Source organism: Acipenser ruthenus, chromosome 5 (assembly GCF_902713425.1).
Source record: "Acipenser ruthenus chromosome 5, fAciRut3.2 maternal haplotype, whole genome shotgun sequence".
Lineage (NCBI taxonomy): Eukaryota > Metazoa > Chordata > Actinopteri > Acipenseriformes > Acipenseridae > Acipenser > Acipenser ruthenus.
Genome location: NC_081193.1, coordinates 30,334,997 through 30,355,993, shown reverse-complemented (window position 1 = coordinate 30,355,993; position 20,997 = coordinate 30,334,997). Strand labels below are relative to the sequence as shown.

The 20,997-nt window shown below is 39.1% G+C and overlaps 1 protein-coding gene across 1 annotated transcript in view; it reads right to left on the bottom strand.

Moving 5' to 3' along the window:
• Window positions 1-20,997, bottom strand: part of LOC117402922 (CUB and sushi domain-containing protein 1-like) — a 778,430-nt gene that overhangs the window by 597,110 nt on the left and 160,323 nt on the right. Inside the window, exon 2 of the mRNA XM_034004588.3 lies at window positions 19,412-19,628. Coding sequence (XP_033860479.3) covers window positions 19,412-19,628 — 217 coding nt within the window. The remainder of the gene's footprint in view (window positions 1-19,411; window positions 19,629-20,997) is intronic.

Genomic DNA, 20,997 nt, shown 5'->3' with positions numbered 1-20,997 from the left:
AGACTAATACATTTTCTTTAAATACATGATTTTGCGATAACCACCTTTAAGAATTAACTGTCGACAAAATAACTATGAAAACTGACCTAGCCTCCCTCTCTCATGTTGTGACAGATAAGCAGAAGGGAAAACTTAAAGAACAGAGGGAGCGTTACACAAGAGAGAGCAAGCTTTGTGTCTGTAGGTAGCTTCACAACGAAGAACAGTGAAGGAAATAACTAGCAGGAATAGCTGGATTCTGTATCTACTGGTGTGAAACCTTCAGTTGGATATAAGACAGAAAGACAATCCTATCAACAATTAAATTGAGAAGCTGTTTAAAAGAAATATGACCTGTAAAATATCTCAGGAATTTTTAAAGAGATGGGACAAGTTTTAAAGTATCAAAATGCACCATGAAACAAATGCAGGGACATTATCTGTGGTAAAAATTGACGAAGGATTTACATATGTATTATTGTTTAGGTATTGTCTGTGCTGCAGGCAGTGATAAAATGAATATATGTACCTCCATTCTTTCCAAAATATATCTTCATGCAGCATAATTTTAAAGATCTAATGGACTCTTGGAGTTCTAGGAAGTAGTAAAAATTACTTGTATCACCTGTTATTTGAGCCAGTGGCTGACTGTAAAAGGAAATCATATTACTGATATCATGAATCATCATATTGAAAATTAAATATGATATTTTGTTATCTTAATGCGAGAACCCAACCATCATGTTCAATTTTTAACTGCAAAGTGATTCATGGGCTACTGTGCAGCACTCTGCCATGTTGCAGTCTACAACTGTAGCCAAAAGTTTAGCTTCACCCTGTAGAATTAACACATTTTACTTCATAAAGTCAAATGAAACCTTCTGAATAATGTTACGTTAACATATTGCATTACATAACACTTTGTAGTTTTCCATATACTTGACAAAAAACTGACAAAATGAAAAATATGACATTCTGAAATCTAACATGAAATACTGTACTATAATTATGGCTTCCAGTAGACACTTGCAGTATCATTTCGTAGTTTCTTTGATTACATGATGTTGAATAAATAAATATATTCATATAGTTTTCTTTGTAAATTATATCTCAATCCTAATTATAGGCAATGCAAAACTTTTGGCCATAAGTGTACTTCAGCATTAACCAGGTATATAGAAGCTTGCAAACCTTCTTGACACCCTCACTAAACTAAATAGGCAAGCCTCTTTTACTTTCTGTCACAGTATAAGGCTATGAATGTAATTTGTATGCTTTGATGTAGCTCAGAGAAGTAGAACAAAAATATAAACAACCTTTTTTTTTTTTAAGTAGATTTTTTTTTTTCCCCCAAGACTTGATTTTTGTTATCGGATATACTTTTACAGGAACACATATTCCCAATATAAAAAAAAACAATTGTAGTATTAAAAAGAGACACATTTATAAATCCATGCAGGCCAATACACCTTTAAGGTTTTTTTAGTTTAGTTTTATTGCATAACCAGTTCTTGGCATTTTAAATCTATACCTCAACTGACTATCATTTAAAAAAATCTTAAGAGGAGATATGGGGATTAAAAATCTACGTTATTAAATATGTATTTTATTTATTAGCCTTGGGGGAAAATATGAAATACATTTGAAGTTTTCCAAGATCCTTTAATAAATGCGTTAATGGGTTCTAGAAGGTAAAACTCATAAAAGGGATTTCAGCAAAGCGAGAGAGATTCTTCTGACATAAGCTTTAAACACTACTCATTCATACATGCTCTTTTAACTGAGGTAATCTGCATTAAGCACTGACTTTAAACAAAAATAAACATAACAAGGTTTATGCCACCTTCGCCAGACAGTTGACATAATACAAACTGTACTATTACACTCAAAGTAAGCAAATTGTGGTTATTTTCATGTACCTACACTGTATTGTAAATTTTTAGTATTAGTTTCTAATTCTCTCCCATTCTGTTAAGGGGAACAGGCCATGTCCACTGGGAAGGTTATTTCCCTTACCAATGTTATACAAGTAATCCCAGCTGGAAGGACGCAATGTTACCAACTGTCCCATCTAGACTGTGTTCAGCTATACTGAACTGAACACCCGCAGATGCTTTTATTTTTTCTACCTACTAATAAAGCTGTGGTTTGGGTCCAGCGAACTGATTGCGTGGCCTGTCCCAGTGTGAGAAGAATTGTGCAGCTGTCCCAAACTGGGCTACAGAACTTTACAAGTTACTATACGGTATTAGAAAGTTACAGAATGCAAAAGATCTATGCAATAGAGATAGCACGTTGTCTTTTTCTAGCATGCTGTCTGGAAAATTCTAAAAACAAACTAGAAATAAGCTATTATTATTATTATTATTATTTGTTTATTTAGCAGACGCCTTTATCCAAGGTGACTTACAGAGATTAGGGTGTGTGAACTATGCATCAGCTGCTGAGTCACTTACAATTACGTCTCACCCGAAAGACGGAACACAAGGAGGTTAAGTGACTTGCTCAGGGTCACACAATGAGTCAGTGGCTGAGGTGGGATTTGAACCGGGGACCTCCTGGTTACAAGCCCTTTTCTTTAACCACTGGACCACAAGTCCTGGAAGGCGCTCAACACCAGCTTTAGAGATTATAAGTCACACCAGCAACATAGATGGGTTAATGCACTGTGTAATTAATCTTCTCTTAGCAGCTGATGATTTAATACTACTGACATCAGCATAAGAACTGTTCTTATCTCTCGACTGCAGAGCTTGCTCTTCAGTTCAATGGTGAGATGTTCGTCGTTGAACCCTATGGTTTGATGTTCGCGCCCAGCCCTTGCCTTTCCATTCAATTGAATGGGCTGAGATGCCAATTCATTATAGCAGGGTTGCACACTTATGATTAACAACACAACCGTAAACAAAATACAAAACTTCCTTTTATATTTCTTTTATATCCACCGGGATCACTTACCAAAATTGAATAATTGAGTAATGAATTGTCCCACCAATCAAGGCTACTGTTTCTTCCATTCCAGTCACATAAAAAAAAGTCTCACCTTTTTGCTATGCTTTTTGGTAATACCGTTTCAGTAATTTTGAGTTTAGATGGCTGTAACAGGGCGAGGTGCCCTGTACATTGATTTGTTTATTTTATTTTAGAACGGGGTTCCCCCTCTGCTCCTGTGCAGATTATTGTTTTGTGTTTGTTTATTATGATTTATTATATTGATGACGGCGAGGGGCCGTGTGTTCTGTTATTATTTCTGTATTTAGTTATTGTGAATATGACGGTGAAATGCTGCGGGTTTTGTTTTGTTTATGTATTTAGGACGGCTTAGCCAATTTGTTTGGTTTAGTAGCGTGGATGGGTAGGCCCATCCACAGTAAATTAATAAACTCGTGCAGATTGTGGCCGAGGGGTAATGGAATAATTGCTAGCTAGTCACGATATAAAAAGCCTGCAGATCTCCAGCTCGTGGGTGGGTGTATGAGGAGCAAGAGTGGAGAGAGCGAGGAGAGAAAAATGAGAGAAAAACGAGACTAAAAAGATACAGGATCAGTGAAGGCTACAGCTCAGCCTGACCTGTGTTTCGTATATTTTGTGTTCGTGATTTGTTTTCGTTTAACTATTTATTTTGCTCTGTGAGCACAGTGTTTTTTTGTTCAAACCTTTTATTTATTTTTGTTATTTGTTAATAAAAACGACGGCTAGCCGCGTCTTTCTTTGAAAACTGCAGTGCCTGGTGTCAGTGCTTTACCTTCCTGCTTCTGCCGTGACGTCACCGACTCAGCCACCCTGTCACAACGGCATATTAAGGTAAAGAATGTGTCCTTCAAAATGCAAATAACCCTATTCATATTAAAATACAGAAGGATGTTTTAAAATATGTCAGCGTTAAAATTTAACCTTACATGACTGTTGATATTCTTCAACAATTTTAAACTTGGTTTATAGAAAAAAATAAATGTGATCGATTTAGCATGGATCCAAACAGAAATCAAGTGCAGTCTGTGTTAATTTGACCACTGAAATCCACAATAGGCTAACACATAATTAGAGGTTGGCATGGGTAGAAAATCAGGAACTGGGTACCCGCCATGAAAAATACCCGGGTACCCGGATCTTTTTTGGGTAATTATTGAAAAAACAAAACAAACAAAATAAAACCATATATTAATGTTTTAAGTGCATGACACATTTAAATACTATATAATACACATACATTTAGTCCCTTAAGATCTATAAACTTGTGTAACCTTTTCGGTACTAGAAACATCTAAATAATAATAATAATAATAATAATGATAATAATAATAATAATAATAATAATAATAATAATAAAATACCTTCATTGCTCATTTCTTGTAAAGACGCCGACATATCTGAATTTTGTTCATAGCGGTTTTCTTTTGAAACCACTCCAATCAATCTTATTTTCCTCATCTTGGTTTGACAAGTTTTCAAACTCTCTGGTAACGAGTAGCCATCGCACTGATAAATTAGTGAAATTGGCAGGGTATGGGATTTGTAGTTTTTAATGTTTGATTAACAGTGGGCAGTGGACACCAATAAACTACATTCCCAGAGTACATTACAATTGAACAATAATTGAGATCTGTTTTTTTCCGTTTTATACTGTCAGCTAAAAAAAAAACACCTTTATTTTTTATAGTCAACATTTCTAGTGGCACATATGCGCCTAAATTAAAATGTAAGTTCAAACAAGCAAATATTTAGCAGCATATGCGACCAAATTAGTTTCACTGTAGAGCCCTGTTATGTTGTTTTGTTTCCGATTTAGTACCTGAGAATAGTCGCTGCAGTTATTATTGTGGTGTACTTAATATGTTTCTGATTGAGTGACATTAAAAGCAGGCAACCCCAACTTTAGAAAGGTTGATTTCATCAATCAGATTTCTTTAAATCTGGAATGTTTAGTAGGAGGAGAGCGCTTGGCTTCAGGAATGCGACTACCACCAATTCGAGCATACATGGATGACATGACAACCATGACTACAACAGTAGCCTGCACTAATCGGTTATTGGGCAAATTAACCAATAACATTGAATGGGCACGAATGCAATTCAAGCCCACAAAATCAAGGAGCATCTCTATAATTAAAGGTAAAGTAGTAGATAAAACATTCTTTATTAATGGTGAGGCAATACCAACAGTGTCTGAGAAGCCAGTGAAGAGTCTTGGGAGATGGTACAACGGGGATCTAAAGGACACAGTTCGTGTGGGAGAAGTTCGACAACAAGCAGTGGAAGGGTTGAAGAGTATAGACAGCTGCGCTCTACCAGGCAAACTAAAACTATGGTGCTTTCAGTTTGGTCTACTGCCGAGGTTGCTGTGGCCACTGACTGTGTACGAGGTTTCTTTGACAACAGTAGAGAAGCTGGAAGCTTTAATCAGTTCATACATCAGGAAATGGTTGGGCGTTCCACGCTGCCTCAGCAGAGTGGGACTTTATGGTAAAGCAATATTGCAGCTACCAGTCTCTGCTCTAACCGAGGAGTTTAAGTGCGCCAAGGTCAGACTGGAAATGACATTAGTAGAGTCACGCGACAAATGCGTAAGGGAGGCAGCACCTGTGTTGAAAACTGGAAGAGGGCAGCAAAGAAAGCTGTAGAAGATGCAAAGGCTGCCCATTGAATTTGTGATATCATGGGGCAAGTTCAGCATGGAAGAGGGGGTCTTGAAATCAGTTCAGCTCCTCCTACATGGCACAATGCAGCCCCAGCTCAAAGGAGGAAGCTGGTAGTCAACGAGGTGCAAAAGCAGGAGGAGAGGATGAGGCAGGGAGAATGGATGAGATGGGAGAGTGTGGAACAACGCTAGATTGGCTGGCAAGACCTATGGTCAATGGATCAGAGCAGGGTCAGTTTCCTCATCAGGTCAACATATGATGTTCTCCCATCACCACAGAACCTAAACCTCTGGGTAGGAGAGGATCCTTCATGTCCTTTGTGTTCATCACCTGCAACATAAAGGCACTATTTAGCTCAATCCAGACGGTTGTCATGCTGATGCGCTGATCCCCGGAGCCAGCATCGCAGCAGTTGTGTGTGCTGATGCGCCAGGGAGGCAAAATAAGCTGATCCCTGGAGCCAGCATTACACTTCAGCCATTAACACCACGCAGAAGGATATCTACATCATCATATGGAAGGAAGCGCAAATGGATGGAGACGCAGATGGATCATATTAGTTTACTGTAAAGCTATGTCTTAGTTGGTGCTTATCTTGGCGAGAGCCGGAGTTCAAATCAGCATGACGTTTTAACATCTACTCTTGTGTAATGGAAATCAAGCAGTGCTGTAAAAACTGTTAAACAGCATCAAAATGATATATGTATATTTTCATAGAACATAAGAAAGTTTACAAACGAGAGGAGGCCATTCAGCCCATCTTGCTCGTTTGGTTTTTAGTAGCTTATTGATCCCAGAATCTCATCAAGCAGCTTCTTGAAGGATCCCAGGGTGTCAGCTTCAACAACATTACTGGGGAGTTGGTTCCAGACCCTCACAATTCTCTGTGTAAAAAAGTGTCTCCTATTTTCAGTTCTGAATGCCCCTTTATCTAATCTCCATTTGTGACCCCTGGTCCTTGTTTCTTTTTTCAGGTCAAAGAAGTCCCCTGGGTCGACATTGTCTATACCTTTTAGGATTTTGAATGTTTGAATCAGATCGCCGCGTAGTCTTCTTTGTTCAAGACTGAATAGATTCATTTCTTTTAGCCTGTCTGCATATGACATGCCTTTTAAACCCGGGATAATTCTGGTTGCTCTTCTTTGCACTCTTTCTAGAGCAGCAATATCCTTTTTGTACCGAGGTGACCAGAACTGAACACAATATTCTAGGTGAGGTCTTACTAATGCATTGTAAAGTTTTAACATTACTTCCCTTGATTTAAATTCAACACTCCTCACAATATATCCGACCATCTTGTTGGCCTTTTTTATAGCTTCCCCACATTGTCTAGAGGAAGACATTTCTGAGTCAACATAAACTCCTAGGTCTTTTTCATAGTTCCCTTCTTCAATTTCAGTATCTCCCATATGATAAGGTAATTTTAAGTATATAACAGAACCCATTACTCACCCATGCTCACCTGCAATGGCCTGTAATCAATCCTGTGGCACGCACCTTTTCATTTAATTAACTTCACCAATAGCTGCAGTCAAACAAGGAGTATTAGGGTCTTCACAGATCTTAATTCAGATGGAAGCTACAGCCTAAGGGCCCATGGTTTATATACGTATAGATAGACAGATAGATCTGTTTTGGGGAGGGGGGGGGGGTATTTATTTATTTATTACTATACTGTAGATGAGGATGCTCATTCAATTCCAAGAGGGAGGTCACGTTCCTATAATGGGATTACAGATTCAGGTCTGAAGCCTGACAATTTGACACAGTGTCATCATTTAAGAAACAGCAATTAAGGGGGTTTCCAATATCAGCAGATTTCTGCTCCTACCTTTTAATATAGAAGTGACATGAGGCATCTAGGTAATGTATAATTACTCCTATTAATACAGCTTTCCCCCAAGGGTGTTTTTTTTTTTGGTTGTAATTGGTGTGTAACCCAGGGGACGGATATTTCTAACAGAATGCTCAGTTATTCTACTTCAGATGACAGAAGAAGAATATTGCATGAGAGGGCAGATAAGGAAGCCTGTATTAAATATTTCTATAATGCATTATTTTCATATGCTACTAATGAGAATTAAGGGGCACGTTCCTCAAGTTGAAATCATTGTAATTGATAGGTAGCCCAAAACATCTGTATTGAATAGTTCAACAGCAAATACCACCAAGAATATGTATTTTGTGGATCATGACTGCTTTTTGATTCTTTTTTTCTATTTTTTTTATAAGATAGTAATCCAAAACACATTTTTGCAACACTTTGCATTTATAATTGCATTTTTTTAATCCTTTGCACACTGCACAACATCATACATACATTTTAGATTTTATGCACGGTTAATAAGCATGCATACATCAATTAAAGGTTGAACACTGTGCAGTCACCACTATCAGAGCTATGTTAAACTGCCATAAAAATAATCAAAAAGGAAAGGATTATAGGATTCAGGAAAATGTATCTTTTTTTATTATGTTTTCTTCTAACAATAACTACCAATTGAATGCATTCTATGTTACTTTCCTGTTTAGAAATTAACCTTAACAAAAATATCTCTCAATGCATCAAGTAATTAAAGATACCACAATCCTGCCTGGCCACACTTATCATTTTCTAAGGCGTTGTTTTGATCAACCGATACCCTGCCAGAGTTTACTGTACCAGGGAATCCATCTAGACTGCATCAACCCTTATTTTGAGTGTTAATCCACAGATTGATGATTGCTACAACAGGGTATTCTCTAAACAAAATCCAGCTGTGACTTAACCCGGCAGGTGGGTGTTAGGTTAATCAAATAATTTGCTATGCCATTTGTAATGTTAAAACTGCCATGTCTCAAAGTCCTGTGATGTGCAGTTTAACACTAAAATAAATTGGTCTGTTAATATATATATATATATATATATATATATATATATATATATATATATATATATTTCTTTGCAAAAAAATCGTTAATGCATCAGTTGATATTAAAATGACAAAAGTAGGGAAATGCAGTGTTAGGGTTTTTAAACCTGTCACCCATTACAAGCAGTGGAAGAGGCAAGGCAGCACAAGTAGTCACAGACAGCCATCATCAGATAAGATGAACAACATACAACTCTCTGCAAATAACACAAGAGACATCCATCTGCACTGCATAAGGGTGGATATTTACAGAACGCATGTTTGTGCTATCTGACAACACTGTGATGGTGAGGCCATCCTTCCCATTAAACTGTATTCTGTTGCTCATCCAGTATGACACCGAACAACTCTTGGTTGAATATCATTGGGTCATATATCTGTCACATGGGTGTCCTGTTCTTAAAGTGCTCCCATTCCCTGCATCCATGTTACTATGAATGCTAATGCCGGCCCGTCATCCCTTTCTCCCTTGCAAAACAATGTATTATGCCATTGAACATCTGCAATTCCATACAATAGAAAGTCATGCTAGGACATAGATTCATATTACAGCACTATTGATAGTCCTTCTGTCATGTACTGGGTCTCACGATTTACCAAACATATACACTTCCCCTCATGTTGCCCTGCATGCAGTTCCCCACCCAACAAACTGATGCACAGTGAACTTGTGGATGCCACACTAGACATTGATCAAGGCAGTGGAATTCATAGAGGTACAGTGTGATGTTGGTGCCACTATTATGCATCTGTCTCCTACCAGACCTGCATAAGCAGTGCCCAGATATACACGACCCCCCCCAACACACTGGCATGGCAGTAGACCTCATACACCTAGTGGACCATGATGATGGATGTCTCTTGTGCTATCTGCAGAGATGTATGTTGTTTGTCTTAACTGATGATGGCTGTCTGTGGTTGCTTGTGCTGTCTTGCCTCTTCCACTGCTTGTAAGGGGATGGGAGGTAATGCAGAGTTAAGGTTAAAAACCCTAACATTGCATTTCCCTACTTTGTCATTTTAATATCAACCCTAACTGACTCATTAACAAAGTTTTTTGCAAACAATTTCCTTCCTTTTTGAGAATATATGTATAGCTAGAAAGCCTGTATATTCTATTATAGACCACAACCTTATGAAAACCTTTTGAAAATAAATACATCAGCAGCAAAATCTGAATCGGTTGAAAATTTATTTTTCAACAAAACATATTCTAGCTTTAGTTTAAGATGACTGTGAACAAGACAGTAATCAATCAAGTAACAGTATATCCAGACATTAATAAATCAATTGTGTAACAAGATGAATCAATTTGATTAATAACTCGATTTAGTTAATATTGAAAAATATTAAAAGATTCAAATTAGTCACAAAACGTATTTATCATAGGCATCAATTGGATTTTTAAATTAATGTTATCATGTACAAAAGTTAGTATGAAAACATTTATATAACAAAAAAACACATGCGCATGTCAAAACCTAACCCACAGTACAAATGCATTTGATACAACTGATAAGCGAAAACATCATTATATGTACAAACTTAAATTACTATCCCAAAGCATGTACTTTTTTAAATACTGAATTTTGACCATCCCTTAGTAATATTCAAAGTTGATGGAATCTTGTGAGGCAGGAAGACTCCAACATGTTCAGCTTATTCAATGTGGAACATAAACAGATTTTAGCCTTTTGGCTGACAGCGATTTGGGGATGGTGTTTGTGCATTGTGGAGATTTTGTTAAGACAAAAAGTTCCAAGCAGTAATAAACTATAACATTAATGGGTCAAATATATAAAAAACATCTCACTATACAGTACAGTCCATCGTAAATCGAGGTTATGTTTATTGTATTTTGCCAGTATTGCATTGTTACAAGGGTGATCTGTGCTGACTGTCTGACGTATGCATGGTGCTGCAGGAAGAGGGCAGCAGCCTCGTAAGATCCGCCTGTTAGTCATGGAGGGCGTGTTGGCTTTCCCTCTCTCTGAATAGCTAAGAGGCGGGCTTTGGGGGATTGCTGGACCTATAAAATAATGCTCTGTTGTTCCCTCAGACCTGCCCCTTTTAAAGACGAAAAACGAGCCCGCGGAAGCGCTGCTGCCAGACCAAGCACAGCCGGAGAGGAACAAAACAAAACAAAATAAAAAAGAAAGAAAAAATGATTTTTTTTTTTTAGTAGTGGGGAAAACTTGGGCAGAATCTGCATAGCAGGTTGAGGGACTAGGTGAGCGTAGGATGGAGACCCGACCTGGGCCATGTGGATAGCGACGGTCGGGGTAAAGCTGCAGAGTGCAGCACCTTTATTTTTTAGTTTGTTAAAAGTGTTTTATTTTCTCTTTTTCTTTGTACCTTCTGTTTCTGATTATTATTTGTTTAGGCACCTGCGAGTGTCTATCTGGCCGTGTCTCATTTACCATTGCTGGTGTCTGGGACCGGCGGACCTTTAGTGCCACCTGCTGGTGAACAATAAACAGTGCACCCGAGTGGTGTTTAGCACTAAAACTTTGTCTCCTGTGTCAGTGAATTCCTTACCCTTCCACGTGCATGTACAGTTGTAATGTATCTTTTAGAATACAGTGAATTAGCAGTATTACTATGGAGATGAAGTTTAGCATCTCCCTATATAATTAAATCATTTTGCTTCATGAAGTCGAATGAAGCCTGTGGAATAATGCTACATTTACATACTGCATTACATACAGCTTTGTAGTTTTCCATACTTAATGAAAAGCTGTGACATTAAAACATTTGACATTTCGAAACCCTACCTGCCTTAAATACTACTGTACAACTATCATGGCTTCCGGTAGACTTTTGCAATATCGTTCTGTAGTATCTTTGATTACATGTTAAATAAAATATCTAAACTATGCTAATCTAGGCTTTTTTTTTTTTAATTGTCTCAATCCAAAAAAGAAATGTATGTGATGCAAAAGGTATGCACATAGCTGTGCCATCTCTCAGCAAAAAAAATTAAATATGTAAAAACATAGTTTAAGCAAGGACGTTTAATTTTACTATAAACATTAAAATATTTAATTTATAAAATGTAATACACTGTTAGCATTTTGGATGTTCGCACTCATGAACAAAAACGTTGAGTTACTTACCGTAACCCTGGTTCCCTGAAAGAGAAGATGACCACCAACAACAACAACAACAACATTAGGTATGGGATACGCCTGCCTCTTGGTAGGTATTTTCTAAGCTCTCTATACCAGAGCTGCCGATAGGCCCCTGCCTGGGATGACATCCTCGGTCCTGCCTACCGAGGGATTAAAACCCTCTAGTACAGTGGTTTTCAACCTTTTCAACCTGACGACCCACCTTTAAATGTAAAAAAAAAATTGTGACCCACCTTTAATTGACTAATGATGAAATAAAGTACTTTACTTAGAAAACTGCTCCTGTGATGTGTTGGGTTGTACTAAACAGATCAGCGCTGATCCTGAGCTCAGCTTCGGCTCAAAATCTGATCAAGAGTCGGATCAGAGCTTGATCGAATGTTTTAAAAATGGAGAAATTAAGACAGGAGTGTGTGTCGCATGATCGACAAAATTAGGTTTACTGCTTTTAGCGTGCGCAATCCTGTCTTTTGCTTTAAATGGGTGATTATATATAGTTAACTGGAACAGGATAAAACATGACATCCCATCTTTTTTGTGTGCAAAGTATATGTTTGCATCACGTCCTATTGCAGATTAGGCCTTATTATAATATTAATGTTCATTAAAAAAAAAAAAAAAAAAAAAAAAACACCAGTTTGATACAATTTAAACACACATTGCTAAATGAATCAAATACCTATGTGTCATAAAACGTAACCAATTCTAAATAAATAATTAACTTAACTTTGTTTTAATTTTTGGTCAGCAAAAATATATATTGGAATTATTTCATTCAGTTGCCCATAATACACAAATAAATCACAGAGATGTGCATAACAATTACTAACTGGTATGTATTAGGTGTTGACAAATTACGTTATCCTTTGACTGATTTTAACAAACGGCTGTTTACATACTATAGACAGTGAGTTCCAAACTTTAAACGTGTTCCTGTTATATATATATATATATATATATATATATATATATATATATAATAAACACTATGTGCCACGTATGTTCACTTCACATCGCTTAGTTTCCCAAGTTACGGCGCGTGCAGCTCCAGGATTGGATCAAGATTACGGATCACTGGCGCCACAGCCATATCCGCTTCGTAAAACACCTTCGCATGATCCGACTCCAGTGATCCCGGTTCCGATCGTCAGTGCAACGGTGAGTCATTGTGCAAGCTCCTCCTCCCTTGCTCGAGGTTAGCAAACCAATGCAGGGTATATTTTATGCTATACTCTCTTCCTCTTGAATCATCGTCTGAGTTTTCTAATAAATAGATTTTTTTTTATCTGACCGGTCAAACATTTTGGCGACACACCTGGGCATGGCTTGCGACCCACAGGTTGAAAACCCCTGCTCTAGTAGAGTGCGCAGGTACTCTCCTAGGCGGGGGTAAGCCAGCCCTGTCAATCACCGCATTGACTGTGTCCTCAATCCAATGCGACATTCGCTACTTTGAGAGGGGCTGTCCTAGGGTCCATAAACAGTGACCGTCCATAAACCATGACCGACAGAGCTGGCCAGTAAGACGCAGAGCTCTTGTCCTATCCACATAACACCTCAATGCCCGCATTGGGCAGAGGACATTTTATCTCCTATCCTCCTCTGAAGCAAACAGAGATGGATGGAAAGACTCCAATTCCACAGACTGATTCATGTGGAAGGCTGTAATCACCTTGGGGAGGAAAGCAGGGTTTGTACGCAGTGACACCCTGCTGCCATCGTCCCAATACGCATACAGGAGCTGTGCACCGACAGTGCCTGAAACTCACTGACCCATTTAGCGGAGGTCATAGTCAAGAAAGGCTCTCTTCATAGACAGAAGCTTCAACTCTATGGAGAGTGTATAGGGTCAAACGGGGCCTTCGTGAGAGCCTCCAGTACAACAGGCGATGTGATGCGGCCCCGGGGACCGGAGGCCACCGTGGTGGTTGACATACTGATGTGTTTTCCGTTTGGACCGGCACATGTTTCCCATGCAGCACTGGAAGAAACTGCTGGAGAGCCAGGAAAACAGCCTGCAGCTCCAGCAGACCGCCCTTCCCAGACCGCCCCCCCCCAACCCAAGTTGAAGGTGTCTGTCATGACTACTTGGCAAGTTAACACCACTCCCATCCGCACGCCCCCCGCACAGGTGAGAGGGCATCCACCACCGTAAGTTATGTACACATCATACTGGAGTCCAGCCGGAGCCCCAAGTACATTGTGCACTGCACCGGTATAAGCCGACTCTTCGCATCGTTGATGGTGAGGCCCAGCCTCGCCAGATGCTGCTTCACAATCACTTTGTGGGCCGCTGCTCCCTCTCGCAACTGAGCACAAATCAGCCAGTTGTCGAGATATTTTAGTACTCAAGGGGGCCAGGACAACGTCCACGCACTTTGAAAATGTACGAGGAGCCAGGGAGAGGCTGAACGGCAGCACGGAGAACTTGTAAATGCTTCTCTGATAAGCGAAGCGGAATTACTTCCTGGGGGTACTCTGGATAAATGGGAACGTGAAAGTACACGTCCCGTAAGTCCACAGTGGTAAACCAGTCCCACGGTCAAACTGAATGGAGAATGTGACAGTGAGTCAGCATATGGAACCTCCTGTCCTTCAAGAACTTGTTGAGGAATCTTAGGTCTAAGATGGGGTGTAAGCCGCCATCCTTCTTGGGTACTAGAAAATATCTTGAGTAGAACCCCTCTCCGCAGGAGGTGGGGTCTACGACATGAATGAAGACCGGAAATCTGCAGCAGCATACTGGAGAGGAGGTGGAGCTCCGTGGCCACAGGCTCTGGGAGCGAGGCCCCCATAAGCACGCCATCTAAATACGCGGTAAGAATACCCGCCATGTTAGCCACCTGTGCTTCCGCTGTGTAAGCCCTCCTCAAATTTGGGTCCCTTGACAATCCACCCACCGGCAGGGCTTTAACCAAGGCCGCGATGGTGGATCAACCAGGGGGAATCCTGTGAAGCCCAGCTTCTCTGCGCCTTCCAATGAAGCAAGTCGGGCGGCTTGCTTCAAAATACTTGGCGCTGATGCCGGTCGATCCCAAAAGGAGAGTTCCTCCTCCATAAAATCAGGAAACGGTGGGAATGGCTGTGCTGTAGGAGCTACTGCCTGCATCCGAAACACGGAGCAGCAGGGCTTTGCCAGTGTCGTCCAGGGGATCTGCAAAAAAATTTGCAGCGCGCCCCATTAATGCCAGCATGGAGCTTGGCAATGGCGGTAGACTAGTCTCTGAGGCAATCTCGGAGCTAAGTTCCGCCACAGTCGACGGTGCCGGCTCCTACTCTTCCTCCACTTCCGTGGGGAAGGAGTCCTCATCCCAGGAGGCCGCTAAAGATAGCATGTCCTCCTCCGCCATTAAGTACTGTAAGTCTGGCTCGACCTGGGCTTCCATGGGAGACCCAGGGGCTAAATCTGGTGCGGGCGGTAGCGGGGCCTGGGCCTCTACTGGTACCGCAGGAGCTTGCTGTCTAGACAGCAGCTCAAGGACCTGAGCCATCTGTTCCTTGAGGTAAATTATGTTCCTCGCCTGCTTTGAGCGTTTCACCCTTCTCACCTGGAGTGACTGCGAGGTTTTGTCACAGGAGCCTGAGCGCAGGGGATCTCCTGCATGGGGCTCTGTGAGAGCTGGAAGAGCGGGGATGGAACTCCAAGGGCTGCTGATGGCTCTGCCGTGGGAGACTGAGCATCTAGCCCCATGGCCCTTCTGAGCCTTTTGCGATGCACCTGGGGCTGAAAGGCCGCGCACAAGTCGCAGAAGTCCTCTCTCCCCACGGCCTCCATGGCGTGTTGGACCCCCAGGCACCACACGCAGAGTGGGTGTTTGTCACTGAGCGGTATATTCATGTGAAATGAAATGATCGCCATGGTTGCCACAACCGAGTTTGCCAAGCACTGTGTGTGCCAATTGGCCATGAGTACCGTAGTGCTATGCTCACCGAATGCACTGAGCAGTGTACGCCCTAAGTGCACCAAACACTGAGTGCACGAGAGTTCCGTGCGCACTGAGTGGAGCTAGCACACGTGCGCCGAGCAGCGTGTACTGCACTCACTGTGGTGCTATCGTACTCGTGTGCACGGAGTGCACCAAGCACCGTGCGCATGAGTGCCATGTGTACTGGATGCACCGAGGCGATGTGTACCGAGCACCATGCGCACGGAGTGCAATAAGCACCGAGCGCACTGGGTGCACCGAATGCTGTCTGTCTCGGGCAAATCTCTCCTGAGGAATCGGCGATGGCTGTCCAAATTTTATTTTGGGGGGATTATTTATTTTTTCTTGAGAACGAAAGAGACTGACGAAAGAAGATCATCCCTCACGACAAAATAAATGAAATTCTAAATTATTTTTTTGCCAGAGTACTTCTACTTTCGCCAGAACAAATTATTTTTTGTGAGAATATATTTTTTTTCCGTGAGACGAGTAGCAAAAAAAGATTTTAAGAGATCAAATAAGCACATTTCCCACTCACAAAATTGAAAGACAATGTTACAGTCAATCTTATGAAGTCCCAATTATATACAGACATGTCATGGTTTACTATAGATATGTGATTAACAGGCAGTTTCAGTTTCTTTTTTTATACTGGAAACAAAATGTCCACCTCACGAACAAAGATTTATATCTGACAAAAGATGATTAGACAGTTGCAAAAAATAATATTTTGTTGTGATGCCAATTCCTTTTTCAAGATCAAACATCTAACTGCAAGGGCTGTACTGAGCATGCTCAGAACCAAAGTTTAAAACCCATAAAACTCAGAAACAGATTAATATTTTTTCACCAACCCAGAAAGCAGCACTATTCTGGGCCATTCCCCCTGTACCCTAAAATTCCAAACCGTTTGGGAGCTGGAGACTTGAAAAAAAAAAAGAAAAAAAAAAAAAAATAGCCAAAAACTGTAAAATACTCAGATCTTGAATAACATATTAATTATAGAATTACAATTATTTAGGTGTTCTTGGATACTTTGATTATAAAGAAATGTATGTGACACTGTTACTACAGTGCTACAGACAGCTATTATCTCTAGTGGTAAAAGAGGGTTTGTCAAGTTAATAATTACAAAGTAATTGAATAAATGTAATCACTTAATGTTCCTGAAGAGATGTGAACAATGCCTCCAGTACACAGGGGTAGCACAAAGGGAGTCGTCTTGGTTTGTAGGTGTGCTGTCCCCCTTATCATTTAACTGTATTTAATTAGCATACAGCTTATGAATCTGCATAATATTAAGGGGTAAAACATTATCCTGAAACAAGTGTGACAGCACAAATAATATAAGTAATTTTAACAAAAATCTTTTGAGATTAAATAAGATTTGTGAAATGAACTAATGTAATGATGAGTGTCTGATGCCGATTGTCATAATCTTTTAAATACAAAGCCAAACACTTGTTTTTATCTTAACGAAAGGCCCCCTCTCACATTTTAAGGGTAGTGCCTTTAAGCACATGCCTCAAACAAAATATTTTGTATGTGGTGGGGTAATGGTTCCCACATACAAGCATAGGGTCACGGATTGGGAGAAAACCTGTGCTAAGCTCCTGACTGTTTACTATTGTTAATTAAGGTTGGGAGGTTTAGTGTTCGATTTTGCAGCAATGCCCACAACAGCTCAAAACCGAAGGCCATCCATGCACTCAACAGTTGATGTTGGCAAGCTACCAGCCCCTGGAAGACAAAGGCCAGTCCTTCAGGTTTCCACATTTAGCTCCTGGGTGGTTATGTCTGCTGTAGCATGATGCGGAGAAACATTCCTTGCCAATTTTATTGTTTACTATTTAACTGGTAATTAATTTATTAAATGAGTCCAATAGGTTTTTTTAAAAAATGTTTGTAGTTTAACAAACAAATACTCTTAATAATTGACCGAATAACAAATTGTAATCACTACAATACATGGAAAAAAACAGACATGATGTATATAAAACATTGCGTTAGATAAATTATTTAACATAATAGATACACATGTATTTTGTAGATACATGTACTATTTTCCTTTGTTTGCAATTTGAGTTCTTCAAAGCATAGGTTAAGTCAAACTATTTTAAATGTTTTGTTTATAAATCTAAATAGTCCTTGTTGTATCGCATCAAAAGAAGATTTAGCTGTTTATGTACTTGTCGGGATCTCTGTGTTATGCTTTTATTAAGCTTTGTTCAGGGTTTCCATGTGTGTTCAAGGAAAGTAGCAGTTAAGTGTTTCCGGTTTCACGGCGCGTCATGCTGAATAAATACAACAAAGAGCAGTTCACATTAGCGGTTACAACTGAATTGAAATGTACTTTGGCTTTAAAAAAATTAAAGACCACCAATGTAGGTGTATAACTGTAACTGTAATATTATTACTCCCATTAAAAATTGAACGTGTTATATTACCTTGTTATTGACAAAATTAATATTATTACAGTAATGCATTACCCCAACTCTGTTCTGAGTGATTCGTTTAAACACTTAAGCTGTGTTATTTGTAACCCTTTCAAAGTAAAAGCAGGAATGTGTCTTTTGGGCTCAATTCCAATACAGGTAATAATAGAACATTATTAGTAATAAGTGGTATTAACTGATAACTAGGTGGGAAAAAAAGTCCAGGACATTTCTACAGCATCTTTACTGAGGTAACCTGTATTTTTTGGTATTCTCTTGTGTATGTTCTGTTACAATCAGCCAAAACCAAAGCCATGAACACCAAACATTCAATCCCCCAAACTCCTTCAGGTCTTAATTAAGGTACATTAGTATCTGCCACCTCATAGATCCTGTTGGTTAATGCTTATTTCAAATAGTGCACTGTCTCATCCGGTCACATTAAATGGCCACAAAAGATTACTTATAATCCGTATTTTTTTAATTCAACACTGGTTTGAATGACTTTGTTCAACCATTATTCCAAACAGCTAAAATATGTGTTTACTTGACTTTCTTATAGTTATATAATGTGCTTTTTGACGGTTTGATTTTCCAACAGGTACCGGTAATATCTTTTAACGGTGCTCTAAACTATGTCATGAATTTAAACCATGTTCTTAATATGAAGGTTGTTTGTGTAAAATGTGGACCTACATTGTGAATGTAAACACTCTGATACCAGTTAATCTCTCAGGTACTCCCCCGTGGACTGACACAATTTTTCTATACTTTTATGTGTGTGAATGCCAGCTGTATGTGGGTGTGCATAGGTGCATTGTGACTGAAGAGAATCCCATCTTTGAAAACAGACCAGATCTTTTCATTCTGACCCCAGGCATAAACAGGATTTAGTATTTGAGAATAATACTTGGTAATGTGGCAATTGTCCATAATAAGCTTCTGTACAACCCTTTTGTTTGCCTCTGTTACAGCTTTTGTTGGTTGACCATACTCTGCTTCAACACTTTTTTCTGCCTTGACAAAAGCACAACTAAAGCATGAAAACACAGCTGTATCAACACTATCGAACTGTACCCTTTTCTCACTTTCAGCACCAAAAAAAAAAAAAAAAAAGATTATTATTGTTCCTTCATAATACTGACCAACATAACTCCATCTTTGTTTTACCTGTGATGTTTTTGTTTTGACTTAAAGAAGTTGTATGCAACATATTTATTGTTGGTAAAAATATAGCATCAGTATTTTTTTGTTAATTAATTCAATAAGCTGCTGCTAGTCAAAATGTATCTAAAAATGCACAATGCTATAGAGTGTGAATTAAGGGGGTGGGGGAGCAAACTTTATATTTTTCAATACATGTGAATCAAAGTAAAAAAAGAACCTTACCTCATTTTCAAGTTGCCTTGAAGCGGCTGTCCATCATAGATTGCTACTATATCAAAATCATCCTCAAGGGCAAAGGTATGAAATGATAGCTGTATCCTGTTGCGCTCTCCTGTGACTATGATCCAGGTGCAATTGGCATAGTTTGGATAACCATGAGGAAAACCTGGGCTTTCTATTGTACCATTAAGACCTTGTACCAAACCTCCACAAGCCTGACCTGAAAAGGGGAAAAAGGAAACAAACTTTAGCTTTGAAACCATGAATTCTATTTCATCTTGATTTTCCTACCTTTAAATAAACCTTAACAGAGGTTGTTCTCGTCACTGCAAATCACCTGTTTTTAATAATATGTTTGCAGACCTACAGCTGAATCGGCAAGAGTGGGAATAAGCACTGATAACATCAAGCTGTGATTAACAACCCCAAAACAAATCAAAATTGAAGGATATTGAATTGTTGGATTGTTGATAAACTCAAAACATTGAAGAGGGGAGAAAAAAAAAACACTTTTGAAACACATTCAACATGGAACATTTGCCTAAAATTACAGATGCTTCTGCACTTTAAAAGTGAATGCATTAAACTCGTGCTAAAAAGAACTAGACCCTATTCAAATTACTGAGTTGTTAAGAAGATTGATAGTAGTCTTTGTCTATTACTATAAATGTGCAGGTCACTGTTTATAGTAATATTTAAACTAACCCGTGTGAACATTTCCAAAGCTGCTTTAAGCATACATTTCATTGCGACAGCATGATTTGGATAATAGGTCAGTTTGTTTCAGCACACCATTCACACTACCTATATAATGCATGTTCATCGTGTTTTGAAAGCAGTGGTGATTGTATTTAGGAATTGTGTCCCAGCAACTCGTTCTTCTAAAATATATATTCCTGTAGTGTCCCAGTTGATAATCTAAAAGCATCCCAGTCTAGAGTAACAAATAAATCCGCCATGCACATTTGTAAACAAAGTGTAGTATTCTCAGTACATACCGATACTGCTTGTGGTTCTAATGTGACTTTAAATTCATTTAGCTCATAATTTGATATTGATATTGCGCAATCATTAGAAATCTCTGTTGTCATTTTAAACTGCAGTATCAGCCACAGTGTATTGCTTTTTTTCTTTTTTTGTCCCTGCACCAAAAGACAACATTTGCTAATTGTAAACATTCTTTACAAATGGATCTTTAGATGGTTGGTTACAAAAGGCTCTTCAGATAGTTTTTTTTCTGTTTTCATGCTTTCATTGTGATGCTAAAACCTTAACATATATTTCTATGGCTTTTTTTTTTTGTCTGTAACCAATCAACATGATTTATTGAATAAGATGTGCCAGAAAAGAGGGTCATTTAAACCATGCTACAATAAGTATAAATCCAAAATACAAGTGCAAGTGTAATGGCATTATGGGGCATATGGAAGCCATGACCATATCACCTTACAACCTATTCTGAGAAAGCAGTGTACTCTGAATTTTGAAACTAGCTCTCTGAAACTATCTTACATCTACTGAGCTGATTAAAAAAGCCCTATTCACAATGCTTTAACTCATTATGAGTTACTGTATTTGCTGTAAAGAAA